The 25549-nt window shown below is 45.7% G+C and overlaps 1 protein-coding gene across 5 annotated transcripts in view; it reads left to right on the plus strand.

Annotated features, from left to right (window-relative positions):
• The first annotated feature begins 930 nt into the window (after positions 1-930).
• Positions 931-25549, plus strand: part of DENND5A (DENN domain containing 5A) — a 125577-nt gene continuing 100958 nt past the window's right edge. The window contains exon 1 of one of the 5 annotated variants that reach the window (XM_033207624.1): positions 931-1371. In XM_033207624.1, the coding sequence (XP_033063515.1) occupies positions 1263-1371 (109 nt within the window). In that variant the 5' untranslated portion in view covers positions 931-1262. The remainder of the gene's footprint in view (positions 1372-25549) is intronic. The other 4 variants (XR_004436191.1, XM_033207623.1, XM_033207622.1 and 1 more) reach the window with 4 other exon arrangements.

The following is a 25549-nucleotide window of genomic DNA, read 5'->3' on the forward strand; positions in this document are numbered from 1 at the left end:
AACTTGTTCAAGGTCAAAAGTAAATGATCGAATGATCGTCAGGATTGAAACCCGAGCATTTTTTTCTAGAGCCCATCCTAGTAACCACTATACTTGTGTTGCCTTTCTGGCCTCTGATCTCCAGTTTCCAACAAAGACACATCTGCCTAGCTTCTATGGGAAAGGAAATCGGAGGGTCCTAGGACAAGGACCAATACTTGAGTTCCCCTCCGTCTTCTCCCCATCTTCTTACAGGAAAACAGGTTTAGGGGTGGATCTGAGAGTTTTCACAGAGTGAAGAGAAAGGGGAGCTCCCAAATGGCAGTCGCCTCAAGAGGCTTCCAGAGAAAAAAGGAGAGAGCGTGGGAAAAGGGCAGGCTGGGAGGTGGGAGCGGCGAGGAATGGGATGCTGACCACAAGCCCAGGATTCTAAACCAGGCTTTGTCTCTTACATTCAGTGTAACCTTGCCTTGGATAAGTCCTTGCTTCTTTCTGAGACTCAGTTTCCCCGTCTGGAAAATAAGGGTAAATATAAAACCGGCTGATCCGCCCCTGCCAAAAGAGAGGACAGGGAGAAGGCCCTGTCAGGGGTCTAGGCTGACACGCTGAAGATAGGATTGGATGAGCTTCCGAGCTCAGCCGTGAGACCCCATCCTCATGGCAAGGCCGCGCTAAGATATCTGAACCTCTGGTGGCTGGGTGGGTGGTTGGGGGCAGAGCATGGGCCAAGTGCCCGGTTCTGCAGGCTTCGCCCACTCTTCTCGCACCTCCTGAGCCCTCCCTAAAGGAGTCTCAATCCCGGGGGGGGTGGCAGTTGCGGGCGACCAAGCAGTCGCCAGCTGCGCTGCGGCGACCGTCCGGGAAGCTGTGGCCAGCCGGCTGCGAAGAGCATCACGTCATCCTTTCCGCCAGGAGTCCACCCCCTCCCGGAGGGCGCCTGCGCAGGCGCGGCGGCAGGAGGGTCGAGGTGGGGGCTGTCCCCGCGCTTTCCGCCCTTCTCCAGGCTCGCTCGGGCCGCGGCGCTCTTGGCTAGCTGCAGAGGCGGCGGCGCGGAGGGGAAGGCGTCCAGGATGCGGCGCGGGGCGGCCCGGTGCCCCCCCGCCCCGTCACGGCAGCCGCGGCGGCCGAGGGGACCGGGCCAGGGCTGGGGGCGGCGGCCCGAGCCGCGGTAGCGGCGGCGGCGGCGGCTGCGGGAGGGGCGGCCTGAGGGCGGGGGGCGGGCGCCCGGGTTGCGGGGGCTCCGTGCAGCTCCGCACGGCCCGGCCCGTCTCGGCCCCGGCGCCATGAGCTGCGGCGGCGGCGGAGGGGGCTCGGCGCCCAGTCGCTTCGCCGACTACTTTGTCATCTGCGGACTGGACACCGAGACCGGGCTGGAGCCGGACGAGCTGTCGGGTGAGTGCGCGCAGAGCCCGGGGCCGCTTTCCCGCGCCCGCTGTGGTCAGGGACCCAGGAAGAAACCTCCCTTTAGCCCCGCTTTGTCCCGGGAGCTGGGCGAGTGTCGGCCGGGAGGACCAGGGCGGGCGCGGGCGAAGGGGGCGTTGGGCTGGAGGGGGTAAACGGATGAGGGGCCCTGAGCCATAAGGGGTCCAAACCTACGGCCCGCTGCGCCGTGGCCACGTCTTCGGCGACCAGAAAGAGGGAGGGTTGTGTGTTCTCAGTTTGGTGTAGGTTGAGTGACTTCGTTTAAAATAAAGGAAAGCTTGTCCTCCAGCACCCATTAGAGAGGGAAGGCGTCCCACGTCCTAGTGAAAGTAAGTTCCACCCAGACTTTTAAAAAAAGGAAAACAAAAACTTGGTGAGTTTATCTGGCCACTTCCCAAGAAGCCTGTGATACCAGTTCCTCAAAACCGTTATAACCCAGCCCTCAGCTGGGCCCCCTGAGTTTTCCTACAGATTACAGCTCTGCACGTCTGGATGGGACATGAAGTAATAAAGTGAACTTGGGCGGCACCAAGAAGAGTGGGAACTCCCTTAGCCCTGGAAAGGGCTTGTATCCCGGGGCCATGCCTTTTTTGAAAAGTAATTTATGTCCTTTATGAGGCCAAAGGCGTTTGTGAATAAAAGGGTAGCAGCATTCTAGTTGGAGAGGCTTGGTGTGTTGTGATGCGTCTCAAGTCATCTTTCAAAGGGAAAGTGATGAGGGGAGTCAAAGATGGGGCCCTGACTAGATTTGGCACTTATTGCAGAAGGCGTGAAAATTACAGTCCCCGTGACTTTTCCACTGCACTGTCATTGGAATCTTTGAATTGTAACAGTTTTGAAAATAAGTTTTTGTCTGGAGTTTACAGTTAGTGGGTTTCAAGTGGGTGGAAGTTTGTCGAGTTGTACTTTAAGGTTATGTGATCCTGATGAGGGAAACCCCTTTTCACTTTTCTATCTCTAAGGTTTCTCTCTCGAAAGTGATTATCCTGTTGACTAATCTTGCTTTGCTTCAACGATGACAAGACAGTTTTGTTTTTGGTCACCAGAAAAAGTCCAGTGTTTCTTATGAAAAAAAATTAGGCGGGGCGCAGTGGCTCACCACCCGGCAGCTGACGGGTAATCCCAGCACTTTGGGAGGCCGAGGGGGGGCGGATCACCTGAGGTCAGGAGTTCGAGACCAATTTGACCAACATGGTGAAACCCGTGTCTCTACTAAAAATACAAAAATTATCTGGGCGTCGTGGCGTGTGCCTGTAATCCCAGCTACTCGGGAGGGTGAGGTAGGAGGATCGCTTTAACCCAGGAGGCGGAGGTTGCAGTGAGCTGAGATTGGGCCACTACACTCCAGTCTGGGTGATTGCGCCACTATACTCCAGTCTGGGTGATAGAACGAGACTCTGGGAAAAAAGAAAAAAAAAGAAAAAAGCGTGATAAAGTCATGCTTTAACAATGTTAGAAAAAAATACGCTATTTCCTCAATAGCAGGTAGAGAAAATATGAAACAGTAATATAATTAATATTAGGCTTTTTGTTGGGGTAGTTTTCTTGTTTCTAATTTACTTTAAAAAAAATTTAATTTTAGGCCGGGCGCAGTGGCTCACATCTGTAATCCCAGCACTTTGGGAGGCCGAGGTGGGCAGATCACGAGGTCAGGAGATTGCGACTACCCTGGCTAACACGGTGAAACCCCGTCTCCACTAAAAATACAAAAAATTAGCCGGCCATGGTGCGGACGCCTGTAGTCTCAGCTACTTTGGGGGGGGGGCTGAGGCAGCAGAATGGCGTGAACTCGGGAGGCGGAGCTCGCAGTGAGCTTGTGCCACTGCACTCTAGCCTGGGAGACAGAGCAAGACTCCGTCTCAAAAAATAAATAAATAAATAAATAAATAAATAAATAAATTTTAATTTTGATGGGTACATAATAATTGTTCAAGTTCATCTTTTAAGGTCTTCAAATTCTTATAGTACAGACGTTTTTCATCTTTTTCCTACGTGGTAAGTATGTGACTTTGATGTAACTTTTGGAATTCGGTTCAAGGTATTGGTGTTGGAAGGGACCTCAGAGAGGAAAATGAGGCCTAGGAAGGACAGTGGGACCTGCATAGACTAGTTAATTGCTTGGTCCAGTGCTCTTCTCATGACATTAAACTGCATCTCATTGGCCTGGCTGGAGGTCTTTAGAAAACACCAACATGTTGAGAAATATTAAAAACAACATAATTCTTCTCAATAAAAGAAACTTTAAGGCGGTGGAATAAACTTTTTTTTTTAGTGCTGTGCTTTTGGGTGTCAAATTGTATGAACACTTGGTTTGAGAAGATAGAATGTTTTGCGAATGATAGAGCATAAGAATGAAGCTGGGAAGTTAACTGTTAGCAAGAGCATGAGTTTGGGGTAACATTCCTGCCCTGCTATTGACTATCTCTGTGATGGGGAGCAAGTTAGAGATAACCCTGTCAGGGTCCTCATCTATAAAAAAAGAATGTAAATAAAAATAATCTCATCAAGTAGACCTTCAAAAATGTTTAAAAACTGTCAACATTTCATTAAAAGAGAAATGTTACTCTCTTTTAATGAATATGTGTTAATTATCTGGCTTTCTGGCAAGCTAAAATTATGTCCCTGTGAAAGTTTATTGGGATAATAAAGAAAGGGGGATGAGTTGTATAAAATGTGTAAAGAAGGGTATTTTCTGTTTTTTTTTTTTAAATGTGGTTGCAGTAGTGGAATGCCGAGACCACATTTCCAATAGGTGGCCTTTGTTAGAGTATGCAATGTTGAAAGGATTTTTTTCCCCCCTTCATTTCATTTCTGGTGGGTTGATAGGGGAATCTGAACTATCCAGAGGGGGAATCTTTTTTTTTTGAGACACATCTCACTCTGTTGCCCTGGCTGGAGTGTAGTACTGCAATATTGGCTCACTGAAACCTCCGTCTCCCAGGTTCAAGCAATTCTTCTGCCTTAGCTTCCCAAGTAGCTGGGATTGTGAGCTGCGCGCGCCACCACGTCCAGCTAATTTTTGTATCTTTAGTAGAGATGGGGTTTCACCATGTTGGCCAGGCTGGTCTCGAATTCCTGACCAAGTGATCTGCCCACCTCGGCCTCCCGAAATGCTAGGATTACAGGCATGAACCACCACTCCCAGAGGGAATCTTTGAATAAAACAAAACAGAATACAAATAGCAGGTTCTTCCTGAGACTCTCCAGGGTGCATTTTCTCTCTTCAGCCTGCCTTGTAGCTCCCAAACTGATGATATTGTACTCAGTGAAACTACAGGAAATTGTAATTTGCACCCAGGTTCTCCAAGAAGGTATTGAGGAGTCTCTAAGAAGGTACACTCCACACAATTAACTTACATAGCTCAGGTAGCATCTACATTCTTAAAAAGTGAGCCCAGAATAAGCAAATCAAAGATGCTCAGTGTTCCTTCTTGTTTTGTGGAGAAAGGTTAAGATTCATTCCTCTCTGTCTGCAACAAATAAACATGGAGGCTGGGCACAGTAGCTCATACCTGTAATCCCAGTACTTCGGGAGGCTGAGGTGGGTGAATTGCTTGAGCCCAGGAGTTTGAGACCAGCCTGGGCAGCACGGCAAGACCCTGTCTCTACAGAAATACAAAAATTAGCTGGGTGTGGTGGCGTGTGCCTGTGGTCCCAGCTGCTCAGGAAGCTCAGGTGAGAAGGTCACTTGAGCCTAAGAGGCAGAGGTTGCAGTGAACTGAGATTGTGACACTGCACTCCAGCCTGAGCGACAGAGTGAGACCCTGTCTCAAATAAACAAATGCACCTGAAGAAAAATAAAAATAAAAAACTCCAAATAAGCATAGAGCTTGCTGTGTTTATTATAGATTGAGATAATTGGATTTTATAGGAATCTCTTCCTGTCACCTCTTTCCCTTTCTTGCAGACTCAGCATGTAGGCAAGTAATGTAGAGTTGTTTTTTGTGCAAAGAATTGAGGAGGGTGTGAAAATTAATTTTGTTTTCTGGTTGAGGAAGCTCTTTGGGCTGGAAGAAGAAGAAGGTCATCTGTGAGCAAAGCACAAATTTAGCCACCTTGAGGATATGGCATCTTCTTGTTGGCTTTTTGAACTTGTCAGTTAGGTAAGCAAATCTGGAAGAATTGCTTCTGATTTATGTTTTCCATTATTTTTGGCACATCCTAAGTGGAGAGGCAGATGGTAGTGTTCAGTTTATTTTTCTACCTCTGATGGGCGAATGTCCTGGTGAATCTTCTTTTTCTTTGTTTCTTATGGTCACCGACCCCAGGAGAAGTCTTTACTGTGAAATGGGGTTCATGAGTTTATTTTCCTTGTCTCTGCTTAAGAATTAAGGTTCCTGAATGCTTGTGACCTATTTCTTACCTTGGAATCTGTAAGTTCCTCTGAACTGATCTGCACCTAGCATTGAGATATAAGTATCCTAGGTTCTTTCATCTGGTACTCCAATTTTCCCAGGCTCTGTGCAGAGGCTCTTGCCAGGAATTAAAGAGAAGTGGCTAGGGATAAGGATAGATGGGAAACTGGCCAGTGTCCTGTATGAACTTACTTAAAAAATTGAGACTACACTGTAATAGTCTCTCTTTTTTTTTTTTCTTTTGAGACGGAGTCTCGCTCTTTTTGCCCAGGCTGGAGTGCAGTGGCATGATCTTAGCTCACTGCAACCTGTGCCTCTCCCGTTCAAGTGATTCTGAGCCTCAGCCTCCCGAGTAGCTGGGACCACAGGTGTGCACCAGAGACAGGGTTTCGCCATGTTGGTCAGGCTCGTCTCAAACTCCATACCTCAGGTGACCCACCTGCATTGGCCTCCCAGAGTATTGGAATTACAGGTGTGAGCCACTTCACCTGGCCTGAAATAGTCTCTTAATGTCACCTTTAGAAGAGAGAGGGTCCTGGTACAGTAGCTCACCCTGTAATTCCAGCACTCTGGGAGGCTGAGGCAGGAGGATTGCTTGGGTCCAGGAGTTTGAGATCACCTTGGCCAATGTAGCAAGACCCTGTTTTTTTTTTTTTTTTTTTTTTTTTTGAGATGGAGTCTCACTCTGTCGCCCAGGCTGGAGTGCAGTGGCACGATCTCAGCTCACTGCAAACTCTTCCTCCCGGGTTCACGCCATTCTCCTGCCTCAGCCTCCCAAGTAGCTGGGACTACAGGCGTCCGCCACCACGCCTGGCTAATTTTTTTGTATTTTTTTTTTTTTGGTAGAGATGGGGTTTCACCGTGTTATGGTCTCAATTGGATGGTCTCGATCTCCTGACCTCATGATCCACCCACCTCAGCCTCCCAAAGTGCTGAGATTACAGGCGTGAGCCACTGTGCCTGGCCTGTTATTTATTTTTTTGAGATGGAGTTTCGCTCTTGTTTCCCAGGCTGGAGTGTAATGGCACGATCTCGGCTCACTGCAACCTCTACCTCCCGGGCTCAAGCAGTTCTCCTGCCTCAGCCTCTCAAATAGCTGAGATTACAGGCATGTGCCACCTTGTCTGGCTAATTTTGTATTTTTAGTAGAGATAGGGTTTCATCATGTTGGTCAGAGTTGTCTTGAACTCCTGACCTTAAGTGATCTGCCTGCCTCAGCCTCCCAAAGTCCTGGGATTACAGGCATGAGCCACTGTGCCCAGCCTAATATCCTGTTTTTATAAAAAATAAAAATAAGAAAGAGAAAAAGGTGACCGTCTAGGAAAGCTAGAGGACTAGTCAGATTGTCCTCCTCCTTAACTGTATCAAGCAGTGAAATTTGAACTTCAAAATTATTGAACGTTAAGCATGAAAGCATCCTTAGCAATTATATAACCTTCTGATTTTACAGGTGAGGAAACTGAGGCCCTGAGAAAGTGGAATAATATTTGTCTCCCTTGCCACATTTCATTCTGCTACTTGAGTGATATTTTGCATGCTTTGCAGACCTTTGATGAGTGGTGGAGGTGGGGGGAACAAGCAAAAAATTTGTCTGGCAGGGCAGGAACAGACATTACGGTAGTTTTTTTTCTAGTCCAGGTTTCTGTTTCATGTTAAGAAAGAATACTGTGTGTGCAATAGTAAGACTTGGAACCAACTCAAATGTCCATCAGTAATAGACTACATAAAGAAAATGGCACATATACACACCATGGAATACTGTGCAGCCATAAAAAAGGATGAGTTCATGTCCTTTGCAGGGACATGGATGAAGCTGGAAACTGTCATTCTCAGCAAACTATCACAAGAACAGAAAACCAAACACCGCATGTTCTCACTCATAAGTGGGAGTTGAACAATGAGAACACATGGGCATAGGGAGGGGAACATCACACACTGGGGCCTGTTGGGGGGTGGGGGACTAGGGGAGGGATAACATTAGGAGAAATACCTAATGTAGGTGACGGGTTGATAGGTGCAGCAAACCACCATGCCACGTGTATACCTATGTAACAAAACTGTATGTTCTGCACATGTACCCCAGAACTTAAAGTATAATTAAAAAAGAAAAAAGAAAGAATACTGTGTGTGGACTGGGTATGATGACTCATGCTTATAATCCCAGCACTTTGGGAGGCCGAGGTGGGTGGATCACTTGAGGTCAGGAATTTCAGGTTTTAGATCAGCCTGGCCAACATGGTGGAACCCCATCTCTACTAACGGTACAAAAGTTAGCCGGGCCTGGTGCCACACACCTATAATCCCAGCTACTTGGGAGGCTGAGGCAAGAGAATCGCTTGAATCTGGGAGGCAGAGGCTGCAGTGAGCCGAGGTGGCGCCACTGTACTCCGGCCTGGGCGACAAAGTGAGACTTTGTCTCCAAAAAAAGAATACTGTGTGTGATTATCTTTAAGGATATCTTTTTTTTTTTTTTGAGACAGAGTCTGTCTCTGTTGCCCAGGCTGGAGTAGTGCAGTGGCACAATCATGACTCACTGCCACCTCGACCTCCCAGGCCCATAGCTTTATTGCTTTATCTTTTGTTACAATTTCACATTTAAAGAAGCATTGAGGGCCAGACATGGTCGCTTACGCCTATAATCCCAGCACTTTGGGAGGCCAAGTTGAGACCAGCCTGGCCAACCTGGTGAAACCCTGTCTCTACTAAAAATACAAAAATTAGCCGGGCGTGGTGGTGGGTGCCTATAATCCCAGCTACTCAGGAGGCTGACACAGGAGAATCGCTTGAACTGGGAGGCAGAGGTTGAAGTGAGCCGAGATGGCACCACTGCACTCCAGCCTAAGTGACTTGGTCTCAAAAAAAAAAAAAAGAAAAAGAAGCATTGACATGAATAGAACAAAGAACTCCAGTATATCTCTTAACCAGATTCAATGATTGTTAACATTTTGCCCCATTTGCTTTATCATTTATATGTGTGTCCATATATAAACAATTTTATTGACATATAATTCATATACCATACAGTTCACTTATTTAATTCAGTGATTTTTAATTTATTCACAGAGTTTTACAATCACACTACAATCAGTTTTGAAATGTGTATTAATCACTCTCCCCTGAAAAGTTACTCCTCATTTTCTCCCAACCCTCTAACCCTGAACCCTAGGCAACCACTCATCTACTTTCTATCTCTATAGATTTGCCTGTTTTTGGCATTTCATATACATGGAGTAATATGTGTGGTCTCTTGTTACTGGCTTCTTTCATTTAGCATAATGTTTTCAAGGTTCACTTATGTTGTAGCATGTATCGGTATGTCATTCCTCTTTATGCCAGAATAATGTGCCATGGTATGAATATACAACATTTTATGTATTTATCCATTAGTGGAAGGACATTTGATTGTTTTCTTTCTTTCTTTCTTTTTTTTTTTTTTCTGAGACACAATTTCACTCTTGTTGCTCAGGCTGGAGTGTAGTGGTGTGATCTTGGCTCACTGCAACCTCCGTCTCCCAGGGTGAAGCAATTCTACTGCCTCAGTCTCCCGAGTAGCTGGGATTACAGGCATGTGCCACCACGCCCAGCTAATTTTTGTATTTTTAGTACAGACGGGGTTTCACCATGTTGGCCAGGCTGGTCTTGAACTCCTGATCTCGTGATCCACTCGCCTTGGCCTCCTAAAGTACTGGGATTACAGGCGTGAGCCACCGTGCCTGGCCTTCATTTTTTGATTGTTATGAATAATGCTATGAACATTTGTGTACACTTCTTTTTTTGTGTGTGGGCCTGTGTTTTCATTTCTCTTTGCTGAATACTTAGGAATGAAATTACTGGGTCATATGGTAACTGTTTAACCCTTTTTTTTTTGAATTTTTTTTTGAATTTTTTTTTTTTTTTTTTTTTAATGAGATGGGGTTTTGCTGTGTCGCTGGAGTGCAATGGGACGATCTTGGCTTATTGCAACCACTGTCTCCCGGGTTCAGGCCATTCTCCTTCCTCAGCCTCTCAAGTAGCTGGGATTACAGGCGCCCGTCACCATGCCTGGATAATTTTTTTTTTTTTTTTAGGACAGAGTCTCACGCTGTCGCCCAGGCTGGAGTGCAGTGGCGCGATCTTGGCTCACTGCAACCTCTGCCTCCCAGGTTCAAGCAATTCTCCCGCCTTAGCCTCCCAAGTAGCTGGGACTGCAGGTGCGCACCACTATGCCCAGCTAATTTTTGTATTTTGTACTAGAGGCAGGGTTTCACCATATTGAACGGGCTGGTCTTGAACTCCTGACCTCGTGATCCACCTGCCTTGGCCTTCCAAAGTGCTGGAATTACAGGCGTGAGCCACCACGCCGGCCAATTTTTGTATTTTTAGTAGAAATGGGGTTTTACCATGTTGGCCAGGCTGGTCTCAAACTCCTGACCTCAGGTGATACTCACCTGCCTCGGCCTCCCAAAGTGCTGGGATTACAGGTAAGAACCACCGCACCTGGCAGCCCGACTAATTTTTAATGTTTTTGTAAAGATAAGGTCTCACCATCTTGCCCAGGCAGGTCTTAAACAACTTGAAGAGCGATACTCCTGACTCAGCCTCCCAAAGTGCTGAGATTACAGGCGTGAGCCCCTGTGCCCGGCCTGTGTTTAACCTTTTGAGAGACTGACTGCCAGTCTGTTTTCCAAAACAGCTGCACCAGTGTACATTTCTAATAACAGTGTATGAGAATTCCACTTTGTTCATATCCTTACCAATACTTATCTATTTGTTTATAGCCATCTTAGTGGCTGTTAAGTGGTATCTCATGGTTTTAATTTGCATATCTCGGAAGACAAAGACTTTTATTTTTATTTATTTTATTATTTTATTTTATTTATTATTTTTTGAGACGGAGTCTTGTTTTGTGGCCCAGGCTGGAGTGCAGTAGAACGATCTTGGCTCACTGCAACCTCTGCCTCCTGGGTTCAAGCGATTCTCGTGCCTCAGCCTCCGGAGTAGCTGGATTACATGCGCCTGCCATCACGCCCAGCTAATTTTTGTATTTTTAGTAGAGACGGGGTTTCACCACATTGCCCAGGCTGGTCTCGAAATCTTGACCTCATGATCTACCCTCCTCAGCCTCCCAAAGGGCTGGGATTACAGGTGTGAACCACCGCGCCTTGCCGACTAAGACTTTTAAATAAGACTTCTTATTTCAAAGAGAAAAGGATACCCCTCCCCAGAGATGAAGTAGCTATAAAAAGTTTGATAAGCCAGTTTCAAACTAGGAGTCCATATGGACTAAACTTAATTTTCATCTTCCTCTACCAGGCTGGTTGATTCTGGGCAGATTCTTGGGGTCATTTTATAAAGGCATCTCTGCTCTGAAGCCCAGATTACTAGCTGCAGCAAAACTCAAAATCTTATGGCTTATCTCAGACATCTGTGGATGCTTCCAGAAGTCAAGGCTACTGAAGTACAGAAAGAGTTCTTAGGTTATGTGTTTTCATTTTTTAGGTGGAACAAGTAAGAAGTCAGGAGAGATGAGACCCACACAGAAAACAATTACAGAGTAGCCCAAGGCAGTTAAAATACAAGCTAAATTTCTGTATATATACATATTTTGAGATGTGGTCTGGCTTAACAAAGCCAGACCCAGGCTGGGGTACAGTGGACAATCATACCTTACTTCCTCAGCGTTTCTGAGCTCGAATTTCTGAGCTCAAGGGATCCTCCTACCTTAGCCTCTTGAGTACTTGGGACTACAGGCATGTGTCACCACACCTGGCTCATTGTTTTTTTTTTTTTTTTTGACACAGAGTTTTGCTCTTATTGCCCAGGCTGGAATGGAATGGCATGATCTCGGCTCACTGCAACCTCTGCCTCCTGGGTTCAAGCGATTCTCCAGCCTCAGCTTCCTGAGTAGCTGGGATTACAGGCATGCACCACCATGCCTGGCTAATTTTGTATTCTTAGTAGAGATGGGGTTTCTCCATGCTGGTCAGGCTGGTCTTGAACTCCTGACCTCAGATGATCAGCCCGCCTCGGCCTCCCAAAATGCTGGGATTACAGGTGTGAGCCACTGCACCCATTGTTGTTTTTTTGAGACAGGGTCTCACCCTGTTGCCCAGGCCGAAGTGCAGTGGTGGGATCATGGTTTACTGCAACCTCGACCTCCTGGGCTCAAGTAATCCTCCCACCTCGGCCTCCCAAAGTGCTGGGATTATTGGTATGAGCCACCACACCTGGCTGCCCAACTAATTATTATTATTTTTTTTTGTAGAGATGGGTTCTCACCATCTTGCCCAGGCTGGTCTTAAACAACTTCAACAGTGATACTCCCGACTCAGCCTCCCAAATTGCTGGGATTATAGACGTGAACCACTATGCCTGGCTGAGACTGTATATTCTAAGAAGATAAGAGAACCTTATTTGACTCCATCAGGCAGGGAGGATCATATTGAAATTAGTTGATTTTACTTTAGTAATATTGGGGCCCTGCAATTCTCTTCTTAGAAGGAAATCCTGTGTCACAGTGTTTGGTGCTTAAATCAAATTCTCTTAGAGCCTGCTTAGCCCTTCCTTCCTAGGTTAAAAATAAAGTTTTCTTTGCCTAAAGCCTCCTTTGGTAACACCCTTTTCTAGTCCTACATCCTTTTATAAGCTTGTTTTTTGGCTGTCTCTGTTGGAAGGCGTATTGGACTTGGCTCAGCTTCTACATTTCTGTTGTGGCCAGGTGTGGTAGCTCATGCCTGTAATCCCAGCACTTTGAGAGGCGGAGTCGGGGAGGATGGCTTTAGGCCAGGAGCTTGAGACCATCCTGGGCAACATGGCGAGACTCAGTCTCTACAGAAAATAGAAGAATTAGCCTGGTGTAGTGGTGTATGTCTGTTGTTCCAGCTACTTGGGATGCTGAGGTTGGAGGATCAGCTGAGTCCAGGGAGGTCCAGACTGTGGTGAGTCATGATTGTGCCACTGCACTCCAGCCTGGGCAATAGGGTGTGACCCTGATTCAAAAAAAAAAAAAAAAAAAAAATTCCTGTTGCTATCCCTGAGTTTGAATTACTGTCAGGTAGTCTTAGAGGTCTCTCAGGAACCTGGGTACACATGAAGGAACCTATACTTGGTATGTTTTAGGTTCCTGCTGGAGATGGCCTAATATCCAGTGAGAAAGAGGCTTGCCTTTCAGAAGCTGGTGACTTCCTTGTGGAATTCAGTTTTTTTGTTTTGTTTTGTTTTGTTTTTGAGATGGAGCCTTACTCTGTCGCCCAGGCTGGAATGCAATGGTGTGATCTTGGCTACTGCAACCTCCGCCTCCGAGGTTCAACGGATTCTCCTGCCTCAGCCTCCTGAGTAGCTGGGACTATGTGCAAGCGCCACCATACCTGGCTAATTTTTGTATTTTTAGTAAAGACGATTTCACCATGTTGGCCAGGCTGGTCTTGAACTCCTGACCTCAGGTGATCCACCCACCGCTGCCTCCCAAAATGCTGGAATTATGGGCATGAGCCACTGCGCCCGGTCAAATTCAGTAATTAAACACAGGCTATTTCTGCCAGATTTTTAGATTTAGTTCTTTTTTTTTTTTTTTTTTTGTGGCAGAGTCTCGCTCTGTCACCCAGGCTGGAGTGCAGTGGTGTAATCTTGGCTCACTGCAACCTCCGTCTCCCAGGTTCAAGCAATTCTCCTGCCTCAGCCTCCTGAGTAGCTGGGACTACAGGCGCCTGCTACCATGCCCAGCTAAGTTTTGTGTTTTTAGTAGACATGGGGTTTCACCATGTTAGCCAGAATGGTCTTGATCTCTTGACCTTGTGATCCACCCGCCTCGGCCTCCGAAAGTGCTGAGATTACAGGGGTGAGCCACCGCACCTGGCCAGATTTAGTTCTTAGAAGTTATTAAGTGAGGCCGGGCGCGGTGGCTCAAGCCTGTAATCCCAGCACTTTGGGAGGCCGAGACGGGCGGATCACGAGGTCAGGAGATCGAGACCATCCTGGCTAATACGGTGAAACCCCGTCTCTACTAAAAAATACAAAAAACTAGCCGGGCGACGAGGCGGGCGCCTGTAGTCCCAGCTACTCGGGAGGCTGAGACAGGAGAATGGCGTGAACCCGGGAGGCGGAGCTTGCAGTGAGCTGAGAGCCGGCCACTGCACTCCAGCCTGGGTGGCAGAGCAAGACTCCGTCTCAAAAAAAAAAAAAAAAAAAAAAAAAAAAAGAAGTTATTAAGTGAAGCAGGTATTAGTCAAATGCCATATTCCAAATCTTCTGTGGTTGCTGATTTTGGTTTGGTGTACGTAGAACCCTGGGCTGAGTCTTATGAGTGGTAGAATCCTGGCATGGCAGAAAATGAGAGTATGTGCCAGATGTCAAGTTGTTTTCAGTATGCCTCCCGGGGATCAGATATAACTCAGGAAGTAAGATGGCAATAAGTATAATTTAGACCATTGTGTTTCTCAAATATTGTACTTTCTTTGATATTTGCTTGTTGTCATATATGGAGTCTCTTGTAGAGCTTCCTGTTAAAGAGAACCAGGTTAGTAATTTTTTATTTTATTTTATTTTATTGTATTTTTTATTTTTTATTTTTTTTGAGACGGAGTCTTGCTCTGCTGCCCAGGCTGGAGTACAGTGGCGCGATCTCGGCTCACTGCAAGCTCCGCCTCCCGGGTTCACGCCATTCTCCTGCCTCAGCCTCCTGAGTAGCTGGGACTACAGGCGCCTGCCACTATGCCTGGCTAATTTTTTTGTATTTTTAGTAGAGACGGGGTTTCACTGTGTTAGCCAGGATGGTCTCGATCTCCTGACCTCGTGATCCGCCCACCTCGGCCTCCCAAAGTGCTGGGATTACAGGCGTGAGCCACCGCGCCCGGCCTATTTTATTTATTTTTATTTATTTTTATTTTTTTTGAGGCAAGGTCTTGCTATGTCACCCAGGCTAGAGTGCAGTGGCGCGATCTCGGCTCACTGCAAACTCCGCCTCCCGGGTTCAAGCAGTTCTTCTGCCTCAGCCTCCCCAGTAGCTGGGATTACAGGCACCCACCACCGCGCCCAGTGAAGTTTTGTATTTTTTAGTAGAGATGGGGTTTCACCATCTTGTCCAGGCTGGTCTTGAACTCCTGATCTCATGATCCACCTGCCTTGGCCTCCTAAAGTGCTGGGGTAATTTTTTATTTTTTATTTATTTTTATTTATTTTTTTTTGAGACGGAGCCTTGCTCTGTCACCCAGGCTGTGGTGCAGTGGCCGGATCTCAGCTCACTGCAAGCTCCGCCTCCCGGGTTCACGCCATTCTCCTGCCTCAGCCTCCCGAGTAGCTGGGACTACAGGCGCCCACCACCTCGCCTGGCTAGTTTTTTGTATTTTTTAGTAGAGACGGGATTTCACCGTGTTAGCCAGGATGGTCTCAATCTCCTGACCTCCTGATCCGCCCGTCTCGGCCTCCCAAAGGGCTGGGATTACAGGCTTGGGCCACCGCGCCTGGCCTAATTTTTTATTTTTTATTGTTCATTATGTGATGGGTAAGTCAGGTTAAAATTTTGCTTGGCCATCTGTGGTCTACTTTATGTACTGAACTAGCTGGGTTAGCCTAATGCTAAAATGCTTTCCTGGAATGCTGAGAGGCCTGAGCAGTGAAAAGTCTGTAGAGGTTTCTCACATTGAGTTTCATTCCTCTGTGAATGTGGGATTCCTTGATTTCTTTCTTTTTTTTTTTTTTTTTGTTTGAGACGGAGTCTCACTCTGTTGCCTAGGCTGGAGTGCAATGGCTTAATCTCGGCTCACTGTAACTTCTGCCTCCCAGGTTCAAGCGATTCTCCTACCTCAGCCTCCCAAGTAGCTGGAATTACAGGCACCTGCCACCACGCTCAGCTAATTTTTGTATTTTTAGTAGAGACGGGGTTTCCCCCATGTTGGTCAGGCTGGCCTCGAACTCCTGACCTTAGGTGATCCACCCGCCTCAACCTCCCAAAGTGCTAGGATTACAGGCATGAGCCACCGTGCCCAGCAGGAATTCCTTGATTTCTAAACTGTTCCAGTTGGCCAAACAATGCATGTGCATTTGTTTATATTGGTCACAGAATCAAAAAATGTCAGAGCTATAAATCAGAGATAGTTCAGCCATCACTTTTGACAGATGGTAATGATTAATATTTGTAAATGACTTTGTAGTTTTACAGTGTACTTTTAAATGATTTTTTTTTTTTAGCCTCACTTGAAATAAAATTGTTTTGTCCCTTGTTACCCACCAAGTTAGAACGATCAGGTAGAATCCACGTCTTTGGTCTGCTGTCTTACTGTTATTGAGGTTTGTTTGTTTTTTTTAAATTATAGATGTGGGAAAACCGAAGCAGTGGCATAATCATTGAAATTCAGAGCTGAAGTGCGGCCTCTTTGTGGTTCAGTCTGCAGCCCATATTGCAGTAGAGGAGCTGTGTCAGGAGAGGAGGCAGGTTGCTTGTTTTCAGAATTGTAGTTAACAACAACCATTGTTCTTTCCTCTTTCCCAACTCTTTATCAGTTCTGGAAATGTTTTTCTTAGACTATGTAGTTACTAGGGGTTTGCTTCTAAGAAACTTTTTTTTTTTTTTTTTTTTTTGGTGACAGTTTCAGGATGTTTTATGCTTTTTGCTTGGGTTTGTCTTTGAAGGAAAAAAAAAGATTTGCATCTACTAACCTCAAATCTCTCAGTGTAGCCTATAATTTGCATGTTTTGTAGTTGTAGTTTGGGGCTGGCTGTGACTTCTAATTAGCCGTATTCTTGATGATAAGATGATGTGGAAAACACCTGAGAAATTTTAAGGATTTTTTTTTTTTTTTTTTTTTTTTTTTAAAGGCACGAACACAGAAGAGGAAATAGTTTAGAAATAATAATCAGGCCGGGTACGATGGCTCAATACTGTAATCTCACCACTTTGGGAAGCTGAGGTAGGAGGATCCCTTGAGCCCAGGAGTTCGAGGCTAGCCGGGGCAGCAGAGTGCAACACTGTCTCCACAAAAAATTTAAAAAATGAGGCCAGGCACGGTGGCTTATGCCTGTAATCCCAGCACTTTGGGAAGCCGAGGTGGGTGGATCACCTGAACACAAGAGTTCGAGGACAGCCTGGCTAGCATGGTGAAACCCCACTTCTACTAAATATACAAAAAAATTATCCGGGCATGGTGGCGGGCTCCTGTAATCCCAGCTACTTGGGAGGCTGAGGCAGGAGAATTGCTTGAACCCGGGAGGCGGAGGTTGCAGTGAGCTGAGATCGCGCCATTGCACTCCAGCTTGGGCAACAAAAGCGAAACTCCATCTCAAAAAAATAGAATAAAATAAAATAAAAAAATGAGACTGGTGTGATGGCATGTGCCTCAGCTCCAGAGGCTGAGTGGGAGGATCCTTTGAGCCTGGGAGGTCCAGGCTGCAATGAGTTGTGATTGAGCCACTGCATTCCAGCCTGGGCAGCATAGCTAGACCCTATCTCAAAAAGAAACAATAAAAGAAATAATTACAGGCCACAATTATAAGACAGTAAATGAATAAACCCGATTTATAACAAATTACATGCTTTTTGATTATAATACATTAGAATTACTATCCAGGAACGTCGGAGGACTTGGTTCTTTTTCTTTTTTCTTTTTTTTTTGAGGCGGAGTCTCGCTCTGTCGCCCAGGCTGGAGTGCTATGGCACTGTCTCAGCTCACTGCAAGCTCCACCTCCCGGGTTCATGCCATTCTTCTGCCTCAGCCTCCCGAGTAGCTGGGACTACAGGCACCCACCACCGTGCCCAGCTAATTTTTTTGTATTTTTAGTAGAGATGGGGTTTCACCACGTTAGCCAGGATGGCCTCAATCTCCTGACCTTGTGATCCGCCTGCCTCGGCCTCCCAGAGTGCTGGGATTACAGGCGTGAACCACCATGCCCAGCCAGGACTTGGTTCTTTTATCAGGTGTATCATCTCTGATGCCTTTTTCATTCTTTCTTTTTGTAGTTTTAGAACAATGACCCTCTGACAATGTTTTAGCCTAGTTACGAAGATAGCTACTAATTTTGAAATATATTGTTATATTGTTGAAGAAAACTAAATATTTTATTTTGGGTAAGTTAGGTGTGTAAACCAAAAGTAAAATCCTAAGGCCCTCAGCCAATTGAATGCTCCCCCACCCCCCACCCCCACTTGGCTAAGGGGACCCTAGAGAAACCTGAAAAACTAAATTCCCGGTCATGACTCAAGGGGAGGTTGGCCATCCCTCATTATACCCCTCTCTTTTGCCCAGGCTGGAATGCAGTGGCTCAATCAGCTCATTGCAGCCCAGACCTCCCAGGTTCAAGCCATCCTCCTACTCAGCCTCTGGAGTAGCTGTGACCACAGGCAACTGCCACCACACCCGGCTCATTTTTTAATTTTTTGTAGAGATAGTGAGTGTGTCACTATGTTGCCCAGGCTGGTTTTGAACTCCTGGGCTCAAGGGATCTCCTCCTACCTTAGCTTCCCTTTCTCTTTTGAAGAGGGGTATAATGAGGCATGGCCAACCTCCCTTTAAGTCATGACCACCATTAATGTTAAAATGGAGATCATGAGACTGACAAAAGAGACTCTTTGGCAATAAGATAACCAAATTCCAGCTGGGCGCTGTGGCTTATGCCTGAATCCCACACTTTGGGAGACTGAGGAAGGTAGATCACTTGAACCCAGGAGTTCCAGATCAGCCTGGGCAACATGGTGAAACCCCGTCTTTACAAAAAAGACAAAAATTAGCCAAGTGAGGTGTCACCCACCTGTAGAACCAGGTACTCGAGAGGCCTGATGTGGGAAGGATTGCTTGAACCCGGGAGGTGGAGGTTGCAGTGAGATCATGTCACTGCACTCTAGCCTGGGCAGCAGAGCAAGATCCTGTCTCAACAAAACAAAACAAAACCCAAAGATACCAAATTCCAACCTGACTCTCATCTAGCATCACATGACACATAGCAAACCCTGAAAGAAATAAAAATATTTTACCCCAAAATGTATTTCTTTGAAGATGTTTTAAAATGGCCCTGCAAAGCTGTCTTTCATGGGGGAAATTTGCGTCTGTAGAGAATCTCCATTAATACAGATAGGGCTTTCCCAGATCTAGGAGATTATCTAAGAGTCGGACACCTTTTAAGGTCTGAAAAGAGACATTTACCATCTATATTCTTGGTTACCTGGAGGCTTCATCCAAAATTTGTAAACCAAAACCAAACAGTAACATGACCATCTCAGGCACATTTTCTCAGAACGTGTTGAGACTGTTCCCTGGGCCACGGTCATTCATATTGATTCAAAAATAAATCTCTTTAAATATTTTACAGAGCTTGTTTTTTTTTTTTTTTCCTTCACTAGGTGTCTCTCTCCTTGTTTTTCCCAGAGTTTTATTTGATAACAGCATTCTTTATTTTTTTCTTGATTTTAAAAGCCATAGGTCATTATGAAAATGCAGACATTATAGAGCTGTATTATAAACTCCTTTGTCTCAGAATTGTTGTAGAACTAAACTGGAGTCTGCTTGCCCAGTGCAGTAGAACCAGTTATGTACACTGAGATTTGCAGTCATTGAAAGAAAGGCTTTTACTGTAGGGTGCCAAGCAAGGAGGACCAGGCAGCTGAATGTTCAAATCCTGGCCTCCTTAATGGCTTGCAGGCAAGAGTTTTTAAAGGTATGGGTAAATTTCAGGAAAGCAGGAGCTGCAGGCAAAATTGTAAATTAATACTTGGAGGTTACACATTGATTTAGGCCTAAAAGGAAGGGCTATCTTGAAGTGGGGCTTACGGGTTGTAGGTAGATGCAAAGATTTTCTGATTTGCAGTTGGTTAATGAAGAAAAGCTTTGTTTAAAAATTTGGGGTCAGTAGAAAAATGTTAACTAGTTAGGGGGAGTAACTTTCTTTAAGCCCCTCCAGAAGAAACCTTAGAACCTTAGAAAGTTACGATGGTTAACTTTCAGCCTTTACTTCCTTTTTTTTTTTTTTTTTTTTTTTTTTAGATGGGAGTTTTGCTCTGTGGCTCAGACTGGAATACAGTGGTGCAATCTCGGCTCACTGTAACTTCCACCTCCTGGTTTCAAGTGATTCTCCTGCCTCAGCCTCCTGAGTAGCTGGGACTACAGGAGCGTGCCACCACGCCTGGCTAGTTTTTTGTATTTTTAGTAGAGATGGGTTTTCACCGTGTTAGCCAGGATGGTCTCGATCTCCTGACCTCATGATCTTCCTGCCTCGGCCTCCCAAAATGCTGGGATTACAGGCATGAGCCACCCCACCTGGCCCTACAACCCTTTTATCTGAGGTCTATGTGTCCAGTGTGGAACCTCAGTGGGTGTCTGAATTTCTGAAAGGCAACTCAGGGATACATTTTAAGGTGTTCTCCTTAGTTTGTGTGGGGAAAGCAAACATCTCTGTAACTGACTTCCTTAGCTACTGTTTTAGGCTGCTGTCTTGTTTAACAGGTTGCTTAGTCACTTCTAGGGCTAGCTAGGGCGCTGGAATTTTCCTTGAAGGAACTCACAATTTTCCTTTATTTCCTTGCTTGGGGTCTCCAGGCCCTAAAAAGGGAGTCCCTCCTCTATCTCAGAGTCAGGTAGGCAAATTTCTTAACTTTGGTAAAACACCATACTTTATGTAGTAGGTGCTTAATGAATATTTGTTGTATTAATTATGAAGAGAGATAGGTCGAGTGTGGTGGCTCACGCCTGTAATCCCAGCACTTTGCGAGGCTGAGGCAGGCGGATCACCTGAGGTCAGGAGTTTGAGACCTGCCTGGCCAACATGGTAAAACCCTGTCTCTACTAAGAATACAAAAATTAGCTGGGCGTGGTGGTGCACGCCTGTATTCCCAGCTACTTGGGAGGCTGAGGCAGGAGAATCACTTGAATTTGGGAGGCAGAGGTTGCAGTAAAGCAGGATCGTACTACTGCACTTCAGCCTAGGGGACAGAGTGAGACTCCCTCTCAACAGTAAATAAATAAATTAATTAAATTAAATTAAAAATAGAGGCTGCCTATTCAGATGTTTTTTCCTCCGAGATGGAGTCTTGCTCTATTGCCCAGGATGGAGTGCAGTGGTGCGATCTCAGCTCACTGCAACCTCTGCCGTCCGAGTTCAGGCAGTTCTCCTGCCTCAGCCTCTCGAGTAGCTGGGATTACTGGCATGCACCACCATGCCCAGCTAATTTTAGTATTTTTAGTAGAGATGGGATTACAGGCATGAGCCATGGTGCCTAGCCTGCCTATTCAGATTTTAAAATAATTCTATGTAACCATTTTTTTTTTCTTTTTTTGAGATGGAGTCTCGCTTTTTTGCCCAATCTGGAGTGCAGTGGCACAATATCAACTCACTGCAACCGCTGCCTCCCAGGTTCAAGTGATTCTCCCACCTCAGCCTCTCAAATAGCCTCTCAAATACAGGCGCACTACCACGCCTGGCTATACCATTTTTTTTTTTTTTCAGATATGGGTATAGTACTTAACTTTTTGTAACTTAATAAGCCAAACTTCCACAACTTTCCTAAGTGCTGAGTAAGCAGAGAATGTGGGGGCTTTATAGAAGAGAAGAATAGCAAGAACTGTGATTGTTTTCCCAAAATTCTCAAAAAGCCAAGGACCAGAGTCAGACCTAGAAATAAGATGGTAGTGGGGCCGGGCGCGGTGACTCACGCCTGGAATCTCAGCATTTTGGGAGGTTGAGGTGGGCAGATCACCTGAGGTCAGGAGTTCGAGGACAGCCTGGGCAACATGGTGAAACCCAGTCTCTACCAAAAATACAAAAATTAGCTGGATGTGGTGAAGTGCGCCTGTAATCCCAACTACTCGGGAGATGAGGCAGGAGAATTGCTTGAACCTGGGAGGCAGAGGTTGCAGTGAGCTGCGATTGTGCCACTGCACTCCAGCCTGGGTGACAGATTCCATCTCAAAAAGAAAAAGGTAGTGGGAGAAGCATTTTGTATTGTACTCATTATTTTATGATTTATATATTAAATTGTGGAATAGTGCAGATTAACCTGTATTTTTATTTATTATTATTATTATTTTTGAGACAAGAGTTTTGCTCTCGTTGCCCTGGCTGGAGTGCAATGGCTTGATCTCGGCTCACTGCAACCTCTGCCTCCTGGGTTCAAGCGATTCTCCTGCCTCCCAAGTAGCTGGGATTACAGGCATGTGCTACCACTCCTGGCTAATTTTGTATTTTTAGTAGAGACGGGGTTTGACCATGTTGGTCAGGCTGGTCTGGGATTCCTGACCTCAAGTGATTTCGCCCGTCTCACCCTCACAAAGTGCTGGGATTACAAGCATGACCCATTGCGCCTGGCTAATCTTGCTCTGTCGCCCAGGCAGGAGTGCAATGGCACGATCTCAGCCCACTGCAACCTCTGCCTCCTGGGTTCAAGCGATTCTCCTGCCTCAGCCTCTGAGTAGCTGAGATTACAGGCCTGTGCTACCATGCCCGGCTAATTTTTGTATTTTTGGTAGAGGCGTGGTTTCACCATGTTGGCCAGTCTGGTCTCGGACTGTTAACCTCAGGTAATCCTCCCGCCTTGAGCCTTGGCCTCCCAAAGTGCTGGGATTACAGGTGTGAGCCACTGCATGTTTTTATTTATTTATTTATTTATTTTTTGTGACGGAGTCTCGCTCTGTCACCAGGCTGGGGTACAGTGGCACTGTTTGAACTCTGCAACCTCCACCTCCTGGGTTAAAGCAATTCTCCTGCCTCAGCCTCCTGAGTAGCTGGGACTATAGGTGCATGCCACCATGCCCAGCTAATTTTTTTTGTATTTTTAGTAGAGACAGGGTTTCACTATGTTGGCCAAGATGGTCTTGGTCTTGGTCTTCTGACCTCGTGATTCACCCACCTTAGCCTCCCAAAGTGCTGGGATTACAGGCATGAGGGTCTTAGAGCCAAGCATGGTGGCTCACGCCTGTAATCCCAGCACTTTTGGAGGCCAAGGAGGGTGGATTGCTTGAGCCCAGGAGTTCGAGACCAGCCCGGGCAAAATGGCAAAACTCTGTCTCTACCAATAAAGATACAAAAATTAGCTGAGCTGGGTTGCTTGTGCCTGTACTCCCAGATCCTCAGGAGGCTGAGGCGGGAGGATTGCTTGAGCCCAGGAAGTGGGGTTGCAGTGAGCCGAGATAGTGACACTGCACTCTAGCCTGGGTGACAGAGCGAGACCCTATCTCCAAAAATAAAAATAATAAATAAATAAATAAATAAATAAATAAATAAATAAAATAGGCTGAGCTCGGTGGCTAACGCCTGTAATCCTAGCACTTTGGGAGGCTGAGGCAGGTGGATCACCGGAGGTCGGGAGTTCGAGACCAGCCTCACCAACAGGGAGAAACCCCGGGTCTAGTAAAAATAGAAAATTAGCTGGGCATGGTAGCATATGCCTGTAATCCCAGCTATTTGGGAGACTGAGGCAGGAGAATCACTTGAACCCGGGAGGCGAAGGTTTCTGTGAACTGAGATCGTGCCATTGTGCTCCAGCTTGGGCAATAAGAGTGAAACTCCATCTCAAAAAAATAAATAAAAAGAAAAAAAATTAAAAAATAAAAGGGCCTTAATCCCATTAACAAGGGAGCAGCTCTCATGGCCTAATCACCTGTTAAAGGCCTCACCTCTTCATACTATCACATTGGCAACACCTGAATTTTGGAAAGGACACATTTAAACCAAGCAGAAATATAACAAAAATTTAGGAGTATCATCTGCTAAACCGACATTCAGTTTTGCTGAACTCTGAGGTTCTGTATGTCCAAATACACTTGACTCTTGAACCAAGTTGGGGGTTAGGGGGCACTAATTCTCCGTGTAGTGGAAAATCCACATATAACTTTTAACTCTCTGAAAATTTACTAATAGCCTACTGCTGACCAGAAGCCTTACCAATAACATAAATAGTTAATTAACACATATTTTGTGTGTTAAATGTATTATATACTGTATTCTCACAGTAAAGTAAGCTAGAGAAAACATTATTAATAAAATCATAAGGGAAATAAAATATTATTATTATTTTTGTGTGTGAGATGGAGTCTTATTCTGTCGCCCGGGCTGGAGTGCCGTGGCGCGATCTTGGCTCACTGCAACCTCTGCCTCCTGGGTTCAAGCGATTCTCCTGCCTCAGCCTCCCAAATAGCTGGGACTACAGGTGCCCACCACCACGCCTGGCTAATTTTTGTATTTTTAGTACAGACAGGGTTTCACCATATTGGCCAGGCTGGTGTCGAACTCCTGACCTTGTAATCCACCTGCCTTGGCTCCCAACATGCTGGGATTGCAGGTGTGAGCCACCGTGCCTGGCCGGGAAATAAAATATATTTGTCCTTCATGAAGTGGAAGTGGATCATCAAAAAGGTCTTTATGCTCATCATCTTCACACTGAGTAGTAGGCTGAAGAGGAAGAGGAGGAGTTGGTCTTACTGCCTTGGAGTGGCAAAGGCGGAAGAAAATCTATGTATAAGTGGACCCACACAGTTGAAACCCATATTGTTCAAGGGTCAACCATAGTGTTTACACCCTTTCTTTGTTTAATATTTAATCTAATATCCCCCCACCCATTTTCTCACAACATCTGTGTAAAGCACATTCTTTCCCCTGTGTATGGAAACTAGTACATTTTGAATTTTATCTACTAGAAGAATGTTTAGTGTTTTGTGGAGGATTGTCAGTCTGCCCATCTAGCACTGTTGACTGCTTAGCTCAGTTGGTTATGAGTGTGGTGTATTTAATGAGGCCAAAGTCATTGAGTTAGTCTCCAGAAGAGCAGATATTCCAGTTAGCCTTATTCGACTCAGTTTTTTTTTTTTTTTGAGATGGAGTCTCACTGTGTCGCCCAGGCTGGAGCGCAGTGGTGTGATCTCAGCTCACTGCAACTTCTGCCTCCTGGGCTCAAGTGATCTTCCTGCCTCAGCCTCCCGAGTAACTGGGATTACAGTTGAGCGCCCCCACGCCTGGCTAATTTTTGTATTTTTAGTAGAGACAGGGTTTCACTATGTTGACCAGGCTGGTCTCGAACTCCTGACCTTGTTATCCACCTGCCTCGGCCTCCAAAAGTGCTGGGATTACAGGCGTGAGCCACCACGCCTGGCCTCGACCCCCTTTTATGCTAGCCTCAGCTGACCATCCTGCTCACTAGTATATTGTGGGTCATAGGGAGCCAAAAAACATGAGGCTGGTAACATTCCATCCCTGTTATTCATAGATGATATTTAAGTTAATGGCTATTTTTTTATTGAATACATTTCAATGCCAGGTATTAGATGGCGTTATCCTCATGTTGCAGATTAGAAAACTAAAGTGCAGAGAATTTAAATAACATGCCCGAGACCATAAAGCAAGAATTGGAAGCCTGTTCTCCCTGTCTCTAAAGTCTTCTACCTTTGTGTTATTGAAAAACCAACTTAGTGATGGGGCACTTGTTTGCAAAGATGTGTAAGTGAGATAGTCACTGTCCTTGAGGGGCTCATAATCTTCTGAGGGGTTAGGCATGTAAGCCAATAACAACAATGCACTGTGATAACTGACATAATGAAGGTATGTTTGTAATTGAGAGTGTCTTGCAATCGGTGATTGTCTAGAAGATCTCAAAGTTAGTTTGCTCTGTTTGTTTTTCGTTCCCTCCTTCAGCTCTTATTTACTGAGTTTCCATTATTTGCTAGTCACTATTTTAGGTACTTAAGACACATCAATGAGTGAAACTGCCTTTGTGAAGCTTTGGTTTTAGTGGAAGGAGACATTGAAAAATGAACATAATGAATCAGTAATTTACAAAGTATATTAGGAAGTAAGTGCCATGGAAACAGTAAACAGGGTTAATGGGATCAGGAATGTAAGGGCAG

This window comes from Trachypithecus francoisi, unplaced genomic scaffold (assembly GCF_009764315.1).
Source record: "Trachypithecus francoisi isolate TF-2019V2 unplaced genomic scaffold, Tfra_2.0 Lachesis_group8, whole genome shotgun sequence".
In the NCBI taxonomy this organism is placed as follows: Eukaryota; Metazoa; Chordata; class Mammalia; order Primates; family Cercopithecidae; genus Trachypithecus; species Trachypithecus francoisi.